This window comes from Cherax quadricarinatus, chromosome 67 (assembly GCF_038502225.1).
Source record: "Cherax quadricarinatus isolate ZL_2023a chromosome 67, ASM3850222v1, whole genome shotgun sequence".
Taxonomy (NCBI): domain Eukaryota; kingdom Metazoa; phylum Arthropoda; class Malacostraca; order Decapoda; family Parastacidae; genus Cherax; species Cherax quadricarinatus.
In genome coordinates, this window is record NC_091358.1 from 1,098,223 (window position 1) to 1,122,421 (window position 24,199).

The window sequence follows — 24,199 nt, forward strand, 5'->3', positions numbered from 1 at the left end:
TATTATTATTATTATTATTATTATTATTATTGCTTGTATCAACAACATGCTTGGTTGAGTCATTCAGTTCTTAAAATCTTGACAACATATGCAACACAACACAGCACAACACAACACAACACAACACAACACAACACAACACAACACAACACAGCACAACACAACACAACACAACACAACACAACACAACACAACACAACACAACACAGCACAACACAACACAGCACAACACAACACAACACAACACAACACAACACAGCACAACACAACACAACACAGCACAACACAACACAGCACAACACAACACAACACAACACAACACAACACAACACAACACAGCACAACACAACACAGCACAACACAACACAGCACAACACAACACAACACAACACAACACAACACAACACAGCACAACACAACACAGCACAACACAACACAACACAACACAACACAACACAACACAACACAACACAACACAACACAACACAGCACAACACAACACAACACAGCACAGCACAACACAACACAACACAGCACAACACAGCACAGCACAACACAACACAACACAACACAACACAACACAACACAACACAACACAGCACAACACAACACAACACAACACAACACAACACAACACAACACAGCACAGCACAGCACAGCACAGCAAAACACAACACAACACAACACAACACAACACAACACAACACAGCATAGCACAACACAGCACAGCACAACACAACACAACACAACACAACACAGCACAGCACAACACAACACAACACAACACAACACAACACAACACAACACAACACAGCACAGCACAACACAACACAACACAACACAACACAACACAACACAGCACAGCACAACACAACACAACACAACACAACACAACACAGCACAACACAACACAGCACAGCACAACACAACACAACACAGCACAGCACAGCACAACACAACACAACACAACACAACACAACACAACACAGCACAGCACAGCACAGCACAGCAAAACACAACACAACACAACACAACACAACACAACACAACACAGCATAGCACAACACAGCACAGCACAACACAACACAACACAACACAACACAGCACAGCACAACACAACACAACACAACACAACACAACACAACACAACACAGCACAGCACAACACAACACAACACAACACAACACAACACAACACAGCACAGCACAACACAACACAACACAACACAACACAACACAACACAACACAGCACAACACAACACAGCACAGCACAACACAACACAACACAGCACAGCACAGCACAACACAACACAACACAACACAACACAACACAGCACAGCACAACACAACACAACACAACACAACACAACACAACACAGCACAACACAACACAACACAACACAACACAACACAACACAACACAGCACAGCACAGCACAGCACAGCAAAACACAACACAACACAACACAACACAACACAACACAACACAACACAACACAACACAGCATAGCACAACACAGCACAGCACAGCACAACACAACACAACACAACACAACACAACACAACACAGCACAGCACAACACAACACAACACAACACAACACAACACAACACAACACAGCACAGCACAACACAACACAACACAACACAACACAGCACAGCACAACACAACACAACACAACACAACACAACACAACACAGCACAACACAACACAGCACAGCACAACACAACACAACACAGCACAGCACAGCACAACACAACACAACACAACACAACACAACACAGCACAGCACAACACAACACAACACAACACAACACAACACAACACAACACAGCACAACACAACACAACACAACACAACACAACACAACACAACACAACACAACACAACACAACACAGCACAACACAACACAACACAACACAACACAACACAACACAGCACAACACAACACAACACAACACAACACAACACAACACAACACAGCACAACACAACACAACACAACACAACACAACACAACACAACACAACACGTTCTTTGGGAAAATACTAAGAACCTCAATTACAAAATGCATATATTACAAATACATGTCATAGGTATTAACTACACATGTACACTGCTACATATGTCTGCAGGCTATTACATACGTCTGTACGCTACTACATACGTCTGTACGCTACTACATACGTCTGTACGCTGCTACATACGTCTGTACGCTGCTACATACGTCTGTATGCTGCTACATACGTCTGTACGCTGCTACATACGTCTGTATGCTGCTACATACGTCTGTACGCTGCTACATACGTCTGTACGCTGCTACCTACGTCTGTACGCTGCTACAAACGTCTGTACGCTACTACATACGTCTGTACGCTGCTACATGCGTCTGTACACTGCTACATACGTCTGTACGCTGCTACATACGTCTGTACGCTACTACATACGTCTGTACGCTACTACATACGTCTGTACGCTACTACATACGTCTGTACGCTGCTACATACGTCTGTACGCTACTACATACGTCTGTACGCTGCTACATACGTCTGTACGCTGCTACATACGTCTGTATGCTGCTACATACGTCTGTACGCTGCTACATACGTCTGTATGCTGCTACATACGTCTGTACGCTGCTACAATCCAAGACATAGCAGTGGAAAATGTTTTTATCTGTTTTCCACACACCTTACGTTGTTTGTCTCGTGGAGTTGCTGTATCAACCTGCCACATACACAGGTAAACATATGTTGCACCCGAATGTTGCACAAGTGTCCGCTTTATCAACCTAGTGGTAGCGTAAACCGCCAGCAACGCAGTACACAAGTAAACTACAGTAGTCGAATTCTGGCCTCCACCGTTTCTTCTAATCCCAGTTTTCTTACCGTAAAGAAATGTGTAATTTAATGAAAGATTATTCTAACCCTCTAGTTATTCACTGTATTTCATTTATCTATCCTCTCTCATTGAACCCTAGGTTTTTAATTTTCGTTGATTGCCATGTTTTTACATACAGGTTGGTACCCGCTTCACGGCGCTTCATTTTTGTAGCGGTTCGCTAATACGGCGGTTTCAGTTACATATACCCATTCTTCACTTATTCACACTTCCTATAATAAATATTTTCACCACTCACTTATTATAAGCTGACGAAAATATTTTATGTGTGCACTGTTTATATATTTGTTAGACTTAGCTCTATTGTTCGCCTGATATATGATACTGTGAACATGTTATTAGACTATTTATTACTTGATAGCGGTAGCTCGGAACCTAACCTGCTGTATAAGCGGAGCCCTCCTGGTCTTGTTTATCAGAGTTCTTATTTCTCTGCGGTGCTAGCATGAGTGAGTATCCAGGACTCTTTACTAGCAGCCCCTGATTATATATTTCTTACTTTATTTATCATGTTCTCCACAGTTATGTTAATGATTAAATTCTAGTTTATTGGGGACAGTAGCGGGAGAGCAAATGAACACACTACTACCACTGCTACTTCTACTACTACTACTACTACTACTACTACTACTACTACCACTAGCATTACCGCTGCCACTACTATATATATATATATATATATATATATATATATATATATATATATATATATATATATATATATATATATATATATATATATATATATATATATATACTGACTCCCTCATCTTTGTGTGTTAGTGGAACTTGTAAATGGTTCAAGTCGGACCGAAACGTCGTCATAAGCTTCTATCTCCTATGTGTGAGTTATTTGTGTATTCTTCTTGATACGCAAGAGGCCTAGGTCCTAGGCCTCTCAAAAGGATTAACAGAAATGCATCTTTGGTTATGACCGCAATATGTTTATTTGTTGTATATATAGAATATCTGGAATTAAAACTTTAATAGACTAATACTGAGCCTCAAAAGGCCTCTACGACCAAAAAGACTTTTTCAATGGGAGTGAAATTCAGTCAAGATTAACGAGTCCTCCTGAAATCTTCGAGATTTTTCAAAAAGTCTAAAGTAACTAATGGTTGGTAACCACACTGAGTGTGGTTACCAACACTGATCCAGCAACATTACTGTTAGGTTCTAGTGATCCGTAGGCAAATACTTATCTGGAGTTTATCTGGAGAGAGTTCCGGGGGTCAACGCCCCCGCGGCCCGGTCTGTGACCAGGCCTCCTTAGGTCAGTGTCCCAGGATGCGACCCACACCAGTCGACTAACACCCAGGTACCCATTTTACTGATGGGGAACATAGACAACAGGTGGAAAGAAACACGTCCAATGTTTCTACTCTGGCTGGGAATCGAACCCAGGCCCTCGTCGTGTGAAGCGAGAGCGTTAACCACCAGGCCACCAGAGCCCCATATACAGTATACTTAGAGCTGATGTTGCTTAATATTCAGTCTTGTCAGTAGGTTATATACCTGGTTTCCTATTTTCAATTTGAGTTTGATCACTAAAGAGGACCTTGAGGTCGACAGGCTGATCCAGTGACGAGCTTCCTGGAGAAGCGAAAAGGTTGAGGAAATTCCTGAAAGAGGGGAAACTTTTTCCAGGGGGACGCTGAAGGTGGAAAATAAATGAATAAAACTGTGGAAAAACTACTGAGGAATGACCTGAACTTCAACTGCTGAGAAAGAAAATGAGTGAGAAACACTGAACTAAAACCTGAAGAAGAAACCCTGAACAAGAACTTCCAAGAGAACGAAGGAGGAGATGCCGATGAGAAGAAAGCTCCAGCGAGAAGCACCTGCAGCTGAAGAACCACAGAGAACCCGAAGACCCACTGAGTAGAACCCGAAGGAGCACTAAAAATCTTAAGACAGGAGCACTGAAGACCTTAAGATAGAAGCACTGGAGACCTTAAGATAGGAGCACTGAGGACCTTAAGATAGGAGCACTGAAGACCCTAAGATAGGAGCCTGAAGAATGAGACACTTGTGGAATCTTTACTGAGGGAACGTTTCGCCAGTCAGTGGTTTCTTCAGTCGAATACGGAGGAAAAACGATAGAACATGAGGAGGAGAATGAGGTAATCAGTCCCTCAGCCTGGAGTCCGCTCAGTCTAAACCATATACATCACAAGACAGGAACCTACTAAGGTGGACCTTGAAGGAGAGAATCCTCAAACCAGAAGAGGAAGGCGGAAGGTCCGTGGGTCAAGGTCAAGACTTAAGAAGGCCCTGAGTAGGACCTTGTAGTAGGAGGACCTTGAAATAAGGTGGCCTCCTGCCCCAGCCCCTCACACTCCCGCCGGAGTCGCGGAAAGGGAAGCCAACGGGGCATGATAGAGGGTGAATGACACATGTACACTCATATGTGTCGGTCGTATGGTCGGGAATGTGTGTTGTGGCCCGGGAACACCGACCACATGAGCTTCTTCTCACACTTGTATATTGAACACTTCGTGGAGGTGGGTGAACCTGTGTAGGTAACTGACATCGAGGTGCACGTAGAGCTGAGTCTACCTCACTTTTGTACATGATTGTAGCCCTTCCTTGTAGCCACGTTGATCAGGATAAGGCTCATAAGGCTTATACTAGCATTGGCTCCATATTGGATTTTAAGACTTGTGAACGTAGCACTAACTGAGTCAAGGTCCGGGCGATGAACTCTCGTTGACCGTGAACCAATCAGCTATCAGCTGCGCTACGCTCGACGTCTCTCATTGGCTGATAGGGCTGTCGGTGTATTGGCAGCCTTATGCTAGTTACACGAAAGAGCGAAAGTAGAATGCAAGGGTCAAGGCTGGCGGCAGAAGAGTGAGGCAGGGGGAGCAGGGAAGGTGTTCCTATATTATTACTTTCACTGTGAACATGTGTGTTGTTCCGTGCGTAGTGAAGCTGCTCCTGAATGTGGCGTAAACAGCACCCATCGTAAGGAACACACCGGGAGCAAGTAACTGGCTCAGCGGAGGTGCCAAGGCAACCCTTGCTTGCTGAGTGCCGGTGCCAGATTAACCCCCGGGACCTGAACTGCTCTGATTGTGATAGAATGATCGTCACAGAGAAGGACTTACAGCTTCTCCATAGCATGCCTCCTCCGCCCCCTGGAGACGTAACCATGTACGATATTGAAGATGATCTGAAACTGGGTGAGTATACACACACACACTCTCACACCATCTGCCACATTCTGTTGCACCTTCTGTCATATTCTGTTACACCTTCTGTCACATTCTGTTACACCTTCTGTCACATTCTGTTACACCTTCTGTCACATTCTGTTACACCTTCTGTCGCATTCTGTTACACCTTCTGTCACATTCTGTTACACCTTCTGTCACATCCTGTTACACCTTCTGTCACATCCTGTTACACCCTCTGTCACATCCTGTTACACCCTCTGTCACTCAGAAACATGACAAGGGTCACCCAAAACGTTTACACTTACACAAACGTACATACCAGGGTGATGCACGAATGTACACTTAAACTCACACGTCAGTTATCTGCACGTACATACACTTAATAAACGCATACGTCCTGCGTGTGTACACACAATAAACGCAAACATCAAAGTAACGTCAAGATGTCCACTCAACACTTACATTACCAGGTACAGCACATATTTTGAAGACTTGAAATAACACCTGAAGGTGTCATCAATTTTGGTGGAATGAGTCAGTTGTGTACAGGTGTCACAACTGGTTGAAAGTTGAATGTTTGAGGTGACACAGAGAGTCAGCACATTATTGTATCCTTTGTACTGTGGATACAAAGGCGTACGACTGACAGCAGTGAAGAAGACAGAGGTGTTGTCAGCAGTGAAGAATGACGGAGATGCTGACAGCAATGAAAAATGAGAGGTGCTGTCAGCAGTGAAGAATGACGGAGGTGCTGACAGTAGTGAAGAATGACGGAGGTGCTGACAGTAGTGAAGAATGACGGAGGTACTGAGAATACTACAAACTCTGATCATACAATAGGGCAAGAAAATAATGTGAGGGACCTGGGAGTGGTAATGTCTGAGGATCTCACCTTCAAGGATCATAACAGTGCCACTATCACAACTGCAAAGAAAATGATAGTAGGGGCGCCATTGGTACACTAAGAGAAAACACCATAAGTGCCCGGGGCCCAAGACTGTTCAACAGCCTCCCACTATGCATAAGGGAAATTATCAATAGTCCCCTGGCTGCCTTCAAGAGGGAGCTGAGCAGATGCTTAAAGTCGGTGCCGGATCAGCCAGGATGTGGTTTGTACGTTGGACTACGCGCAGCCAGCAGTAACAGCCTCGTTGATCAGGCCCTGATCCACCGGGAGGCCTGGTCGTGAACCGGGCAGCGGGGGCGTTAATCCCCGGAATACCCTCCAGGTAGACTCCAGGTAGTGAAGAATGACAGAGGTGCTGACAGCAGTGAAGAATGACAGAGGTGCTGACAGCAGTGAAGAATGACAGAGGTGCTGACAGCAGTGAAGAATGTTGGAGATGCTGTCACCAGTGAAGAATGAGAGGTGCTAACAGCAGTGAAAGAATGACAGAGATGTAATGAAACAAATACCTTGACATCAGTGATACACCTTGGTCAGACTCACCTGGAGGGACCAGCCATGTAGGGTGCTACTATATCCTGTTATGTGACTTTTCCTACTCTTGCAGTCAGGCCCTGGGCCACGCTTGTCTGGTGCTTGCCTGGCCAACTAGACTGTTGCTCCTCGCGGTCTGCTAGCCCCACATATCCATCACAAACTGGATAATCCGACAATTGATTTTTTTTTACTCTAGTTCCAGCAATATTTCTGATATCTGCTGGTAGCAGACTGAAGAGTCTGGGGCCACAGACATTCATACAGTGTTCTCTTATTGTGGCAACAGTGTCCCTTGTTTTTCACTGGGTTTATTTTATATTCTCTCCTATATCTCTCACTCCCGAGTATATTTAGTATGTAGATTTTGCGACTAGACCCTCAAGCACCTTCCATATATATATATATATATATATATATATATATATATATATATATATATATATATATATATATATATATATATATATATATATATATATATATAATGATGGGGTCCACCTCTGGTGTAAATTGTGGGACCCACAGCCTCGGAGAAGTGGATAAAAAGGCTTCAAGGAAAAATATTTGGATTTCTTCCTGAAGCAGTTTGAATATTCCACTTCCCCTACCACCCCATCTTTTGATATATATTTTTTTTTACTAATAGGAATATTTTATTACATAATATGGTACAGAAGATTTAAGAGATACATTGTTGATATAAAGGTGGCATATACGGTACATGTTGTTACGTGTGTATCACCGATTATAAGGCGAAAATCTCATCCAGCTCCTCAGAGCTGGGGCGTGTGCCCAAAATACAGCATGCATTACCCCTTTGAACAGCCGCACTGAGCCGCTGGAACAGAAAACTAGCTGCCCTGGGATCCCTAGTTACCCTGATGAGTCTTTTTCCCAGCTCCTTAAGGAATTTAGATGCACTCTTTCCCCATGAGCCAAGGGTCTCTGAGCCTATGGGCACAAACATATAATGATGGGCAAGTTCTCCATATTTTCTAGACTTTTGGGACTCCCTGAAGCTGGCAGCTGCCCCTCCTTCCTCCCTGGTGTATTGGAGATAAGTATCAGCCAAGGTAGATGCATATATATATATATATATATATATATATATATATATATATATATATATATATATATATATATATATATATATATATATATATATATGGCATTCCCAGTAATTTGAATGCTTTATTGCCGGGTCGTAAATGATCTCTATCTGTTCCAGCTCTGATATCTCACCTGCCGTGAACGGAGCCATCAACACTGAGCTATACTCTAAGCGAGAGAGCACAAGTAATTTGAATAGTGTCGCCATTGGTACTATTTCCCTTGTTTTGAAAGTTCTCATTATCTCGCTCGTCTCTAATTTACATCAGCATTTGAAAATTATGTGTAAGGTTTGAGAGAGAGAGAGAGAGAGAGAGAGAGAGAGAGAGAGAGAGAGAGAGTAGGGAGGTGTAGAGGGTAGGGGAGAGGGAAGGGAGGTTAGGAAAATTGGGATGGGAGAAAAATGGGGTAGGAGAGGGGGTGGAAGGTGCTAATTTCCCCCCTCCCCTCCCATTTTCATGATCATGGGAGCTATATAATTGTTGTGCCCAGAGTAGTGCTACGGGAGGGAGGGGGAGGGGAAGCCACCATGGGAATGATAAGAAGGGTATCTGGCCTTGCTCTGGGCTGTTTAACACAGCAGTGGCTGTGTGCTGTGTGTGTGTGTGTGTGTGTGTGTGTGTGTGTGTGTGTGTGTGTGTGTGTGTGTGTCCCTATCTATCCAATCCCTCTCTTACCTATTCCTTTTCCTATAGAGATAATAAGATGAAGCGATAGGTATGAATAGGCTTTGATAGGGAGGGTAGGGTGAGGTAGATAAGGAGGATAGGGTTGAAGGAGATAGATAGATAGATAGATAGATAGATAGATAGGTAGAGAGAGAGAGAGAGAGAGAGAGAGAGAGAGAGAGAGAGAGAGAGAGAGAGAGAGAGAGAGAGAGAGAGAGAGAGACAGACAGACAGACAGACAGACAGACAGACAGACAGCTCTTAGCTTGTCAAACCCTGTGCAAAAAAATAATATATTTCACTGTGTTTTTCGATTATTAAACTAGTGTAAATTTATCTAAAATATATTTAGTTGGAATAGACTAAATTGAAATGTGTTTGTTATAATAAGGTTAGGTAAGTTTTCTAAGGTGCTTTTGGTACAAAATTATTAATTTTTACAATAGCATAAATGAAAAAATTATATATCTTTAAACGTATAAGAGAAAATTTTAGAAAGGACTTAATTTTAAGTGAGTTCTTGTTAATCTATATATATATATATATATATATATATATATATATATATATATATATATATATATATATATATATATATATATATATATATATATATATATATATATATATATATATATATATATATATATATATATATATATATATATATATATATATATATATATATATATATATATATATATATATATATATGTATGTATATTTTGATTGCTTTCTTAATGCATACTTGTCATCCTGAATAGTCCAGCTGTCACTGTACTTTCACTGCTGGGAAAGAGAGAGAGAGAGAGAGAGGGATATATATACATATATTTATATTTATGTATATATATATATATATATTTATATTTATATATATATAATTTGGACTTCCAGCAGGCATGCGTGAGCGTGTTTGATAGGAGTGAATGGAGACAAATGGTTTTTAATACTTGACGTGCTGTTGGAGTGTGAGCAAAGTAACATTTATGAAGGGATTCAGGGAAACCGGCAGGCCGGACTTGAGTCCTGGAGATGGGAAGTACAGTGCCTGCACTCTGAAGGAGGGGTGTTAATGTTGCAGTTTAAAAACTGTAGTGTAAAGCACCCTTCTGGCAAGACAGTGATGGAGTGAATGATGGTGAAAGTTTTTCTTTTTCGGGCCACCCTGCCTTGGTGGGAATCGGCCGGTGTGATAATAAAAAAAAATAAAATAATAAAATATATATATATATATATATATATATATATATATATATATATATATATATATATATATATATATATATATATATATATATATAATGGATAATCCTCAATAGGATTCTGAACCAGAATAGAAAAAGCCCATAGGAGACTATGTCTTGTTTTCTGTTATCATGCCGTTATCTTCTGTTATCATGCCGTTGTCTTCTGTTATCGTGCGTTGGGTCCTGTTGTTCTGCTATCTTATTTCTCATTATCCTGCCACGTTGTCTACTGTTATTTTGCAGGTGTTTCCTGTTATCATGCCACGCTGGCATGATAACAGGAAACAGCTGTTATCGTACTGTTGGCTTACTGTATCTTACCGTTGGCTCCTGTTATCTTATTAATTTTTCTCGTGTTACCCTGCCGCTGACTCCTGTTACCCTGCCGTTGATTTCTGTTACCCTATTACCCCTGGGCAGGATCCTCAGGGGTAGGGGAGGAGGAGAAGGAGGAGGAGGGGGGTAGGATCCCCTGGGGGGGAGAGGGGAAGGATGTATGTTCCAGTATCGAGAGTTGAAAGACCTCGGTGACCTTGAGAAAGTCCTTACAACTCCGGGATCCCTGGCAGTCCTGGGAGTCCTTACCTTACACCGTGGTGGCATGCCCAAGACCCCCCTCCCTGCCTCTCCCCCTCCCCCTACCCTCAATCCCACCCCCATCTTCCCCCTACCTTCCTACGCATATATAAAAAATTACAACAGGAAAGGTCACACTACCGTGAGTGGAACAACACACGAGTAACTCGTATATAAGAGAGACGACCTCGTGACGACGTTTCGGTCCAACTTCGATCGTTATCGCGACGTTTCGGTCCGATTTGGATCACTATCACGGCGGTTCGGTCCGATTTGGATCTTCATCACGAAGTTTCGGTCCTATTCGGATCGTTATCACGACGTTTCGGTCCGATTTAGACCGTGATCACGACGTTTCGGTCCAACGTGGATCTCTGTCGCGACGTTTTGGTCCGACTTGGATCATTAACTAGACACAAGGTAGAGGTAGCACATATGGTATTCGATCCTTTCTTTGTAGGGCATAGCGAATTCGATCCTCTTTAGGTAGCATTTACAGTATTTGATCCTCTTTAGGTAGCATGTGGGGTATTCGATCCTCTTTTGGTAACAACTGGGGTATTCAATCCTTTTTAAGTAGCACATGGAGTATTCGATCCTCTTATGTAACACGTGGGGTATTCAATCGTCTTTAGGTAACACCTGGAGTATTCAGTCCTCTTTGGGTAGTATACGGGGTATTCGATCCTCTTTTGGTAACAACTGGGGTATTCAATTCTTTTTAAGTAGCACATGGAGTATTCGATCCTCTTATATAACACGTGGGGTATTCAGTCGTCTTTAGGTAATACTTGGAGTACTCAATCCTCTTTGGGTAGCATGTGGAGTATTCGATCCTCTTTTGGTAACAACTGGGGTACCCAATCCTTTTTAAGTAGCACATGGGGTATTCGATCCTCTTATATAACACTTGGGTTTTCAATCCTCTTTAGGTGGCGTGTGTAGTATTCGATCTTACGGTTTTAAGAATGCCACAAGACGCATATTTAAATGAAATTTAGTAAACTCTAGACTCTAGAGTTTACTAAACTTCTAGAGTCTAGAGGATAGGTCGTAATTTCGCTGGACAAGTGTGGACCAGTGAACGCTGGACAGGTGTGGACTAGTGAACGCTGGGGAGGTATGGACCAGTGAACGCTGGGGAGGTATGGACCAGTGAACGCTGGACAGGTGTGGACCAGTGAAAGCTGGGTAGGTATGGACCAGTGAATGCTGGGTGGGTATGGACCAGTGAACGCTGACAGGTGTGGACCAGTGAACACTGGGTAGTTATGGACCAGTAAACGCTGGACAGGTGTGAACCAGTGGGGAGGTGTGAACCAATAAACGCTGGGGAAGTGTGAACCATTGATCGCTGGGGAGGTGTGGACCAGTGAACGCTGGGGAGGTGTGAACTAGTGAACGCTGGGGAGGTGTGAACCAGTGAACGCTGGGGAGGCGTGAACCATTGATCACTGGGTATGTATGGACCAGTGAACGCTGGGCAGGTGTGGACTAGTGAACGCTGGGTGGGTATGGACCAGTAAACGCTGGGCAGGTGTGGATCAGTGAACGCTGGGATGCCTGGAATGCTACATTCCACGGTGCTACACGCTTCGCCTCCCGCTCCTTGGATCTCATTTCACACTCACCTCTCACTCTTTCCTCACCTCATTGTTCACTTTCCTCACACCAACTTTTGTTTCTTAGTTTTTATTTATATTCGATACAGTGTCGTATAGTCTTTGTGGGTCAGCTGTGAACTGAAGTGTGAAAGTCACTGCTGTCGCTGGAACAGTTCATAACTAACTCACAATATCGTACGTTCACTCACAGGATGAGTGGCACCGTCCAGTACTGTCTTTATGGTGGTAGGGTCACACACAGGATGAATGGCAATGTCCACTGCACACTAAATCATGTGTGATCTTCTCTGTTCTCTCCGCCTTTCCTTCTCGGCTCCATCCTTCTTCCCTCTGTCCGCTCTTCATCCCCTCCCTATCCCCCTCCCATCCGCCCCTCCTCCCCTCCCATCCACCTGATCCTGTTCCCTGTATCCTTGACCTTGGTCGTTGGTCTCCGCCAGGGGTGTCAGGGAGCCACTTATCAACGCTCCTCTTCTCCCTGTTTCAGTACCACTTATAAATAGCTGGGACATAATTGACTCTGGCTCGTAAAAAGGATCACAGTTGAACGTTAGACCCCGGCAACAAAAGCACGGTTTCTCCCGTTGCAAATTGCCTTCGCTTGGTTATGTGTGGAAAGGAGTGCCAAACTCCCTCCCATCCCCCAGCTGAATAAGTTACATCACTGAGTTTGCAAAGTGCAAGTCAGTGAGGCCAGGAACTCACGGAGCTGTCACAAGGGCACCACCTCGTGATGCAACCACAGCTGCAACCACAGCTGCAACCAGGGCCTGAGTGCAAACAACAGCCCTAGTAGCAGCTGAAGCTAATCCTCGCAGACAGGAGCTGCTGCAGACAGCCGAAACCACCTCACCTCGCAACTGCTACTGATGAAAGCATAATCTGTGGTTGCAGTTGGTACAGACACATCCTCTGCTTGTTCCCAACGCCCTGTACCGCCGTACAGGGCGCTGGGAACAAGCCGTTGGGAACAAGCTGCTGTTCCTAAGCTGCTAGTTAGTGGCTTGGCGCATAGCTATCGCAGCCACAATTTGCTTGATTCCTGCTTGTTGTAGGCACAGTTTCATTCTTTGGTTCCTGTTTTCCGAGGCCATAATATGCTACTTTGGCTGCAGCTCTGGTTCACTCTCCTCCGCCAGGCTGTTTGTTACATGACGTCATTGTGTGTGGGGGGGGGGAGTCCTTTCGGCGTAGAGGATTTCCTTATCGCTCAATACTAGCTGATCCTCTGTCTTTTCAACTGGATTATGGGCTTAACCAGTTACAGGCCAACATCTCACAATGACCCACGTCAGAAAACACTTGTCCTATTTCCTGACGAACAATACCATCCTCCTTTGGCATAGTGTCATAGAAGCATGCCTGGTGAACTCCCCGTCCCTCTCTTGCCAACTTAGGCAAATGCGTAGTCTCACTATGGCTATGCGATTCAGAAGCCGGAAGAATTTTTCTTAAGCCGGAGTTTGTAAGGGATACACAAGAGGAGTATCTCTGGTGAAGAGTAAGTGGAGTGTGCGTGGGTGTGTGTCAGGAATCTGGAACCCTTAGCAACAACTGGTGGTCAGGTCTAAGAGTGCAGTTCTCTGCCAGGTTGCCATAGCTACACACGCTGCCTATAATCCTCTCGGAGTGCCATGTAAAAACTGCTTATGTAAACATCGTTAAATATATCCAGCTAGCTATATTTGTCTGTCTACGTCTTCACAACAACTTCTTCCGTTTAGTTGGTAAACAAACCTGGCGGCTCGAGGTAAATGGACGTACAACATTCACTCAAGACTCTTTTATGCAAAACATTCGGTTACTCGAAGCTGATCACTTCAAATATACACGCATGTTAAGATATTTTAGTTCAAGGACCGAAATTTCTCCAGTAAAGGTATTCCAAATGAATGAATTTAAGTTAATTTCTGTCAAAATGTTGGCAGTCATTTGTCTTCCTGCTACATACATAACGTTCACTAGTAACGTTTCTATGGAGCTATAAAATAATCCTGACATGCATATTTAGCTCATTGTCAGCTTGAAGCCTCAGTAAAAATGCGAGCTGAGAGCTTGACATAGGGCATGTATGTTAAAAAAGACAAGTGGGAGGAATAAGCAGCGTGGGCGAGAGGACAAACCCGTCACAGATGTCCTCGTGTCAAGGACAATGTTGAGTCGGTGTCTTTCTGACGAGGACAGAGGGGTGAGTCAGGGCTGTGTTCTATCCCCCCACTCGGGCCATCTTGCAGCTGGAGAGAGGGGGGAGAATGGGCTATGTATCAGCAGAATAACCAGCTTAAAAGCGACCACTGTGTTGAAAGCAGAGTTGGTAGTGTGAGACGAGTCTATGCGTACGTAGTTTAAGGCAGGACAGAGGCACATAATTTTTGTTAACCTCCTATACCATACCATACTTAAACCATTCATAGTTAACCCACATATTGTAAATAAAGAAACTAGATGGTGTTTGTGTCAGTAGTGGGCCATTACCATGTCGCGTGAGGCTTGATAAAGGTCTACTATCAGCTGCAGTTAGTGGGTTGGTTGTGAATAGTGTGGTATGGCATGTAGGTAGATGACCTTGTGAACAAGAGCAGGGAGGATGTAGATGGGAGGGAGGTAGGGAGGTGTGGGGGCTGGTAGCAGCAGCAGAAGCAGCAGCAGCAGCAGCAGCAGCAGCAGCAGCAGCAGGGACGGGCCTTGAGCAGGGCGTTGACCGTAGCCTGCTGCTGCTGTCTATATTCCCGACCTTCATTGCAGAACAACACAGGCTGAGCTACGTCGCTGCCAGTCCTTGTTTTGGGGGAAGTTGTCCCAATTTTTAAGGTGGTCCCTGATTTACACTGTGACCCCGAGGACCAGCCAAGGTTAGCTAGTGGGGATATTTTTAGCTAGCTCCTGTCATCACGGCCACCTGGTCCAAACTAGCGAAGAGCTAATAGGAACAGCAAGAGTGTCTCATTAGAACGACTCAGAGTCTAGATCTTCCTTGATTATAGTAAGTAATATTTCTCACGTACGACGACTATGATCTAGCATTTAAAAACGTTTAATGAGGATTAATATGTTTAGAACGCAGCTTGCCAGTTTAAATAGTGGTGTGCTGTGGTGGGCAGCAGGTGTTGGTTCAGTCGACGGCAGCAGGAAATCTTGCTGAGACGTGTGTTGGTGTTTTCAAACACTGGAGCTCAGTATGCGAAGTGCAGTTCATTCCCCGCTGTAGCCTTGAACCAGCCACTGTGGGGGCAGCACACCACCGAGTACTCTGAACCCACCACAGCCCACACCCGTAGCTACCCCCCCTCCCACACCAGCTACTACCCCTCCCCCCACAGCTATCCCTACTCACAACCACAGTCACTGTAATTGGTATTGTGTAGTGGGTTGAACTCTAAATTTTGTGCCCAGAGGATGAGAGCCTACACATTTACTGAAGCTTAAAACTCTTTACGAATCCGTAGAGCATGACACCCGCGGCATATTCTCAGGCTTAGTGGGTACCACCCACACTTCGCCACTCACAACCCATATTAGTCTAGAATATGGGTTGTCCAATATTGAGATCCTTACCATACATTTTGCTTCAGGCCCAGACTCAGGGAACTCTATGTTCATCAACAACTGCAAGACACCTTCTCAGGTGCCTTAAATATTCCAAGGAGAGGGAGCCTAGACACAGGTGTCATCCCACAGCCACTAAAAACAACGGATATAGCCTCACTTCTCGAAGGTAGCAGCAAAACAGTAGTAAAAAAAAACTAAACCCAGGGCAACATGGGTTTAGAGCAGGTCGCTCCTACCTTTCACAACTACTGGACAACCACGACATGATCTTGGATGTACTGAAAAAAATCAAACAGAATGCATAATATAAACACTTGCACAGACTCTGCCAAAGCCTTCGACAAGCGCGACCATGGTGTAACAGCGCACAAAATCCGTGCAAGAGGAATAACCGGAAAAGTGGGCAGATGAATTATTTAACTTTCTAAGAACCAGAACGCAAAGAGTAATAGTAAACAGACTTGCAGTGAGGAACTACAGTCATAGCATTGTATAATCCTTTGTAGACGATACTAGAATTTGCAAGAGAGGAACATTCATTGAGAGAACACTTTCCAGCACACCTGGTGAACACCCTCCAGCACATGTGGTGGCCAGTGAACACCCTCCAGCACACGTGGTGGCTAGTGAACACCCTCCAGTACACGTGGTGGCCAGGCGGTTGCTACCGACACCCGCAAAGTCAGTCCAGCGATTTAAAAAGTGAAAGCAGACATAACCCCGTGTGGGGACAGACCTGCCTGCCTCGGTGTTGCCTGAAGCCTACTCAACAGATCATTTTCACAGCCTACTTACCAGATCATTTTCACAGCCTACTCACCAGACCATTTTCACAGCCTACTCACCCAGAGATGTAAACCATAGCACCGTATCATCCTTTGCAGATGATACTAGGATCTGCATGAGAGTGTCATCCATTAAGGACACGGCAAAGCTCCAAGAAGATATAAACCAAGTTTTCCAATGGGCAACAGAGAACAATATAATGTTCAGTGAAGACAAATTCCAACTACTCCGTTATGGAAAACTGGAGGAAATAATAACTAGGACTGAGTATACTACAAACTCTGATCATACAATAGAGCGGAAAAGTAATGTGAAGGACCTAGGAGTGGTAATGTCTGAGGATCTCACCTTCAAGGACCACAGCAATGCCGCTATCACATCTGCGAGGAAACTGATAGGATGGATAATGAGAACATTCAAGACAAGAGATGCCAAGCCAGTGATGATCCATTTTAAATCACTTGTTCTCTCTAGGCTGGAATACTGCTGTACATTAACATCCCCATTCAAGGCAGGTGAAACTGCAGAACTAGAGAATGTACAGAGAACCTTTACTGCACGTACAAGTTCCATCAAACACCTTAACTACTGGGAGCGCCTGAAAGCACTTAACTTGTACTCAGTGGAGCGCAGGCGAGAGAGATACATCATAATCTACACCTGGAAGATCCTGGAGGGACTGGTCCCTAATCTGCACACGGAAATCACTCCCTACGACAGCAAAAGACTTGGCAGGTGATGCAACATACCTCCAGTGAAAAGTAGGGGCACCATTGGTACACTAAGAGAAAACACATTAAGTGTCTAGGTCCCAACACTGTTCAACAGCCTCTCACCATGCAGTAGACTCATTGTTGTCTTGAAGAGGGAGCTGGACAGATACCTAAAGTCATTGCCGAATCAGCCGGGCTGTGGTTCGTACGTTGGACTACGTGCAGCCAGCAATAATAGCCTGGTTGATCGGGCCCTGATCCACCGGGAGGCCTGGTCGTGGACCGGGCCGTGGGGGCGTTCATCCCCGGAATGCCTTCCAGGTAGACTCCAGGTAGGTAGGCCATTTACACAGCCTACTCACCAGACCACTTTCACGGCCTACTCACCAGACCGCTTTCACAGCCTACTCACCAGACCATTCTTGAGAATGGTTCACATTCAGATATATATTTTAATCAGGGAAAAGCGCTAAATGAGTAGGGCGGTTACAACTCCTGGGGAATGAGAGGCAATCGCGTTCTGATCCAAAGGAAGGGAAACATAGCTCTAATTCCCTGGATCAAGATCCCTCCACCAGCATCAGGGTGTCAGGAAGCCTTCAGAAGGAAACTAGATCACTACTTCCTCCCGGAGGCGGATCAAGCAGGCTGTGACTGGACATGCAAGCCGCCGACAGCAACAGCCTGGTTGAACGACCAGCCTGAGTCCTGCGTTTAGTGCAGAGGTTTCATGTATATACACTGGGAAGTATGTATCTCTCATATTATATATATATATATATATATATATATATATATATATATATATATATATATATATATATATTTGAGAGTATGTATCTCAGTATATATACACTGAGAAGCATGTATCTCTCAGTGTATATATGCACTTGAGAAATATGTATCCATCAGTGTATATATACACTTGAGAAATATGTATCCCTCAGTGTATATACCTCTCTGTGTATATACACCGATAAGTACGCATCTTTCAGTGCATAAATACAGAGATGTATGTTAGTACATATGTATCAACAGGTGTGTATTTCAGCAGCTGTGTATATCAGTGTATATATACACCAAGAGGAGTATATGTTAGCGTATATACCACTGCAGGTATATATGGTAACACTGCAGGTATATACTTTCGTGTAACTGAGAGGTATTTATCTCTCAGTTACGGATTTATCTCCTATTCTTGGGTCTAAAATATCGTTAACGTCAGGTTAGAGGCGACTTTTAGGCCTTAATGACCCTTGTGCAGTAGATAGATATAAAACCTAAGAAAGCTAGCAAATACCAGGAGGATAAATGAGTTAGGGTTTAGACAAATTCCTCCTCTGTATCTAAGGGTCAGCATGATAATAATCGGTATACATACCGAAATGTCGTCTACAGTCAGGAATTTGTGTTAGTTGTGAAAGGTGTTATAAGGACGTCTGGTGTAAGTATTGAGGTTTAATTTTAGAAGTGTGTGAACGGGTTTATAGAGTGCGTGTGTGTATATACTTGTGAGTGTGTGAGCTCCCGATGTGGAGACTCGGAAAGTGAAGCTTGTAATTAGTATGTATGGGGCTAGGTGTTAGAGGGTCAGTGTCCTGTGTCGACACAGTGGAGTGTGAAGCTTCTCTCTTTCTCTCTGTGTCTCTCTTACCCGTGAGAGATGGTCAAGAAGTTTGGAACTAATTCTCGTGGGAGACTAGAGTAAGGTTGTATGTCCACGAGCCCGTTTAAAAAGGGGATGGAAGTTACAACGCCGTGGTTGGAGTGATCTGTAAGCAGGGGTGAAGGAAAGGAGGCGATATTAGACGACATTTCGCTCCGTCCATGACGGGGAGAGATGAGTTCAAGTTTCTTTTATAATTTGTGGGTTAGCTGTGAGTTAGTTGTCTTGTTTGTGTACCTGTGACTCCATCACGGCTGGTGTAACACTGCTGGCTGCCTTCACCTCATCCCCTCCCTCTCTCCCTCCTGGCCTCTATGACTGGGACGGCTCCCCCATCATCCCCACTACCACTATCCCCCTTACCACCACCACCACCGCCACCACCACCACAGACACCATCACTAGTTCCAACCCTCACCGCTGCCACCGCTGCTGCCAGTCTAACATTGTCCACTTTCGCGTTCGGTTGTGGCTGCATATAGTGAAACTGACTCGCCCCGTGCACGTGTTGACAAACTCACTTGTTTTGCTGTGGACGCTGTGCACTTTACCCACACCTTTCTATACACTGGTGTCTATATCTACAAAATAGCTGTGACTTTTAAAGAGAGATAAGGAGCTACAGTTGGCTAGTGTGACAACGAAAACTTAGCCACGCGAGGAGATGCATACACAACTTGTAAATTTACGATATAGTAGTGAAAGTTGGTGAGGTTTTGGAGAGAGTATAGTGAAACATTGGTGCCGCTTTCTGAGAGGAGTGTTCCATATACTCACGCAACAATGCATAGGTACTGCGAGCAGGAATTTTACGAGGTTCCTATGGACTCCCAGGTCTTGGTAGACAAGACTGTCATTGGTAAGCCATTTGGACTTTGTTCCACTAGGTCACAACTTAACACTTAACTTAATCCATTACATCACGAGTGATTTTAGGCCTAGTTAGGCCCAGTGTATGCCTACAGCTTGTGTCTTAGTAGTGTTATAGAGAAGTGTTATAACCTGCGTAAGTGCAATACTAATGGTAACGTGAATGTTCTTCTTTTTATTTTTTACGGCTGTTTAATATACATAATAACACCTGTAAGTCTCTCAGGTGTTTGATACAGTGGTTAATATTGTTAATACTAACAACGAACACCAGTCACCAAGACTTACACTGCCTGATACACTCTATAGAATATTTATAGACACGATGCTGTTTAAATTTACACCCTCATCCCAGATGTAATATTTACAGCTCATTCATTAGTTATTTCTAAAGTAATTACGAAGATATTTATGTAACGCATTTCCATCGCTCTAGAAATAATCTCTAGTGATTCTTTATAGATGGTAAATGGATAGTCTTGGTATATTCCAACTGAAAATTATTCTTATTTATAAACTGCTGCCTTATAGATTGCATTGCCGATACACTACTGTATTTTCCCCCCTCCCTCCCTGGTCTCAATCGGCACTCAAATATATTTTCCCGTGTCCCTAGACACTACTGCATTGTCCTCCGATGCCAGTATTTAGGCATGAATATCTCAAACGTTGAGGACTGAGTACCTTCAACACTGAGTACTGATTGTCTCAGTCCCCATCCCTTTGCGTTATCTTAATATTTCATGTACTAAATGATATTTTCCTGTCCTTTTCAGAATTTGACGGCACAACAGTGCTGTGCCGTGTGTGTGGGGACAAGGCTTCAGGTTTCCACTATGGCGTACACTCCTGCGAAGGTTGCAAGGTTAGTTTTTGAGAGTTGCAGTAGTTGTATTTGTTGAATTGGTTCAAAGTTAAGTGGTAGGTTGGCGAGGAGAGATGTGTGAGCAGGACTCTATACACCTACTGCACCTGTTCACCTAGCAGTAAGTAGGTAAATGAGTGTTAGGCTCCCTGCACCTGCTGCTACTGTTCTCCATGCAGTAAGCAGGTATTACAGTGGGTGTTAGTCTCCTTGTACCTGCTGCTGCTTTTCACCTAGCAGTAAGTAGGTACCTGGAACTCAGTCAACTGTATCGGGTCGCTTCTTGAGAGAGGACCTAAGAACTCGAACAGGAATAAGCCACTTTGCTTGGCTTTCATGGGTTATCCTGGGTTATTAGTCCTACTAGGATATCCTGGGTTACTAGTCCTACTAGGATATCCTGGGTTACTAGTCCTACTGGGTTATCCTGGGTTACTAGTCCTACTGGGTTATCCTGGGTTACTAGTCCTACTGGGCTATCCTGGGTTACTAGTCCTACTGGGTTATCCTGGGTTACTAGTCCTACTGGGTTATCCTGGGTTACTAGTCCTGCTGGGTTATCCTGGGTTACTAGTCCTACTGGGTTATCCTGGGTTATTAGTCCTACTGGGATATCCTGGGTTACTAGTCCTGCTGGGTTATCCTGGGTTATTAGTCCTACTGGGTTATCCTGGGTTACTAGTCCTACTGGGTTATCCTGGGTTACTAGTCCTACTGGTTTATCCTGGGTTACTAGACCTGCTGGGTTATCCTGAGCTACTAGTCCTACTGGGTTATGCTGGGTTACTAGTCCTACTGGGTTATCCTGGGTTACTAGTCCTACTGGATTATCCTGGATTACTTGCCTTTATATTTCAAAAACAAAACTTCAGTACTAAATGATAATTAAGTGTAGTGGCTGCTTGTAAGATTTACTCTGACGAGAGAAACATCCAGAGGCACTACGGACCAGACTTTTTAATGATCTTAACCTCTCAGTGGCGCTGGAGATCACAACAGGCCTCAGACCGGCCTTTAATATTGGAAAGTGAGATCGATCGGGTAACGCATCGGGAAGTAGTGTATAACGCATGACTGTGGAGGTGAGATTCCCGTGGAAGGATGAATCCAGCTCGTCCTAAGTCTTCTCGCTCCGCCGGAGTGGCTAGTGTATTGTGCACCCCATATCCATCCCGTGGACGGTAGTGCAAGAGCATATTATGGATTACACAAAAGCCCTATGAACTATACCCAAAAGGGTTTACAAAAGTACATCTGGATCTATATCTGTATGTTGATTTATCTGTTTCATATTTATTAAATTTGCTTAATATATCTGATAAATAAAAAGATATATCTTAACATTATCACACAGGTTATTATACCGTCTATCTCCCCCTCCATCCTCCCCGCGGCGAGCAACAGTCTTGCAAAAATAGACCGAGCAACTTCTTGGTATCCCCTTGCATGTAGCCTCGGGTGAGGGGACAATGACCTAACCCAGGACTCACGCACCAGGCTCCCTCCCCTCGTGTCATGCACTGATTCCTTGCCTCGCGACAGCCAACATCCTGCATGGTGGATGCCATGAACACCCCTGCCTACTCGTAAGTTTTAGAGAAGGGGGGTTGGGATTAAGGGGTTAGGGGTTAAGGGAGAAGGGGGAGGGGTTGTTGAATGCGGCTACTGACCTTCTGACCCCGTGGGGAAGCTTGGCACTGAGTCAGCAAGTGGCACTCTCGGCTCACGCCTGACCTAATATCCGTCTTGCTGACATTTTGACTGAGCTAAATTTTTAACACTGCCAAGGCAGGTCACTGGCCTCAACTAACATAATTAACACAGTATTTACATTAAACCTAGCTAATTGGGGCATTAATGCGCATAATTAGCTAAGAGAATGATGACAATTACGCAGTTATCATCATAATAACCACCTAACAAATTGCTCAGAAAATAAGCTGGACATCGAAAGAAAGGCACCGGTTAGTTGGGTAACAACCCTCTCCCCCCGCTGCAAAAGTGGCACTACGATGTTGCACTGCAATGTGGCACTAGTGTGATCTTGAGCCAACATATTGGGGCCAGATGGTGAGGGGGTTACTGACCTTGTTCCTATCTGTTAGGCATCAGGCCAACACTTCCACCCACACTGGTAAAGTCTGTGGTGGGCGGCAGCCCATTTCCACCCACACTGGTAAAATCTGTGGTGGGCGGCAGCCCATTTCCACCCACACTGACAAAGTCTGTGGTGGGCGGCAACCCACTTCCACCCACACCACCAAATTTTACAAATATAGAATAATTCTAGCAGTTTTGCTATAATCTGGTACAAAAATTGTATAATTTGGTACAAAATACGTATAATCTGGTAAATAAGACGCATAATCTGGCACAAAAGATGTATAATCTGACATGAAAGATTATAAAAAAATAGAATTATAGTCATATTTTAGAGTCTTGCGTACATGTGCGTACAGTGTGTAGACAGCAGCTTACTCTGTACATGTACGCATGAAGTCTTACGGTGAGTCCTGTACAATGTACACATGTACACTTTCAGTGGTAAGTCAGGTTTTTTTCTTCCCTTTACCTGCTGTCTCTCTTTACTCCCTACATCGAATTCCTTTCTCTCCTCTTCCTCCCTGCTTTCCCTTTCATTTGTCCAGCTCTTCACCCCCCTTTCCCCATCTCTTTCATGCCCCTCTTACCTTCTACCCCTTCTACCCTTTCCCCTTCTCCACATCTCACCCTTTTGTACCCTTTCTACCTGTCTCGAACACAGATTTATTTCTCTCTCTCTCTCCTTGTACCTCCATTTTTCACTCATCTCTTCTTACCTCATTATTCTACTTTCTACTACCCACAATATGGGTAGAAGATGGCTAAATGTAGGGGTGCACAATAAACTAGCCGTTGAAGTGGCTAGTTGATTGTGACCTCCACATCTAGCCTATGGATGGTAGCACAAGGAGCATATGGATATGCAAAATGTCTAGGAATTAGACCAGACGTAAC

The 24,199-nt window shown here is 44.1% G+C and overlaps 1 protein-coding gene across 5 annotated transcripts in view; it reads left to right on the plus strand.

Annotated features, from left to right (window-relative positions):
- Positions 1-24,199, plus strand: part of Eip75B (Ecdysone-induced protein 75B) — a 369,370-nt gene that overhangs the window by 305,380 nt on the left and 39,791 nt on the right. For 3 of the 5 annotated variants that reach the window (XM_070099329.1, XM_070099330.1, XM_070099333.1), the window contains exon 2: positions 21,114-21,202. In XM_070099329.1, coding sequence (XP_069955430.1) covers positions 21,114-21,202 — 89 coding nt within the window. Of the gene's footprint in view, positions 1-5,818; positions 6,087-19,900; positions 20,327-21,113; positions 21,203-24,199 lie in introns of those variants that run through there. The other 2 variants (XM_070099331.1, XM_070099332.1) reach the window with 2 other exon arrangements.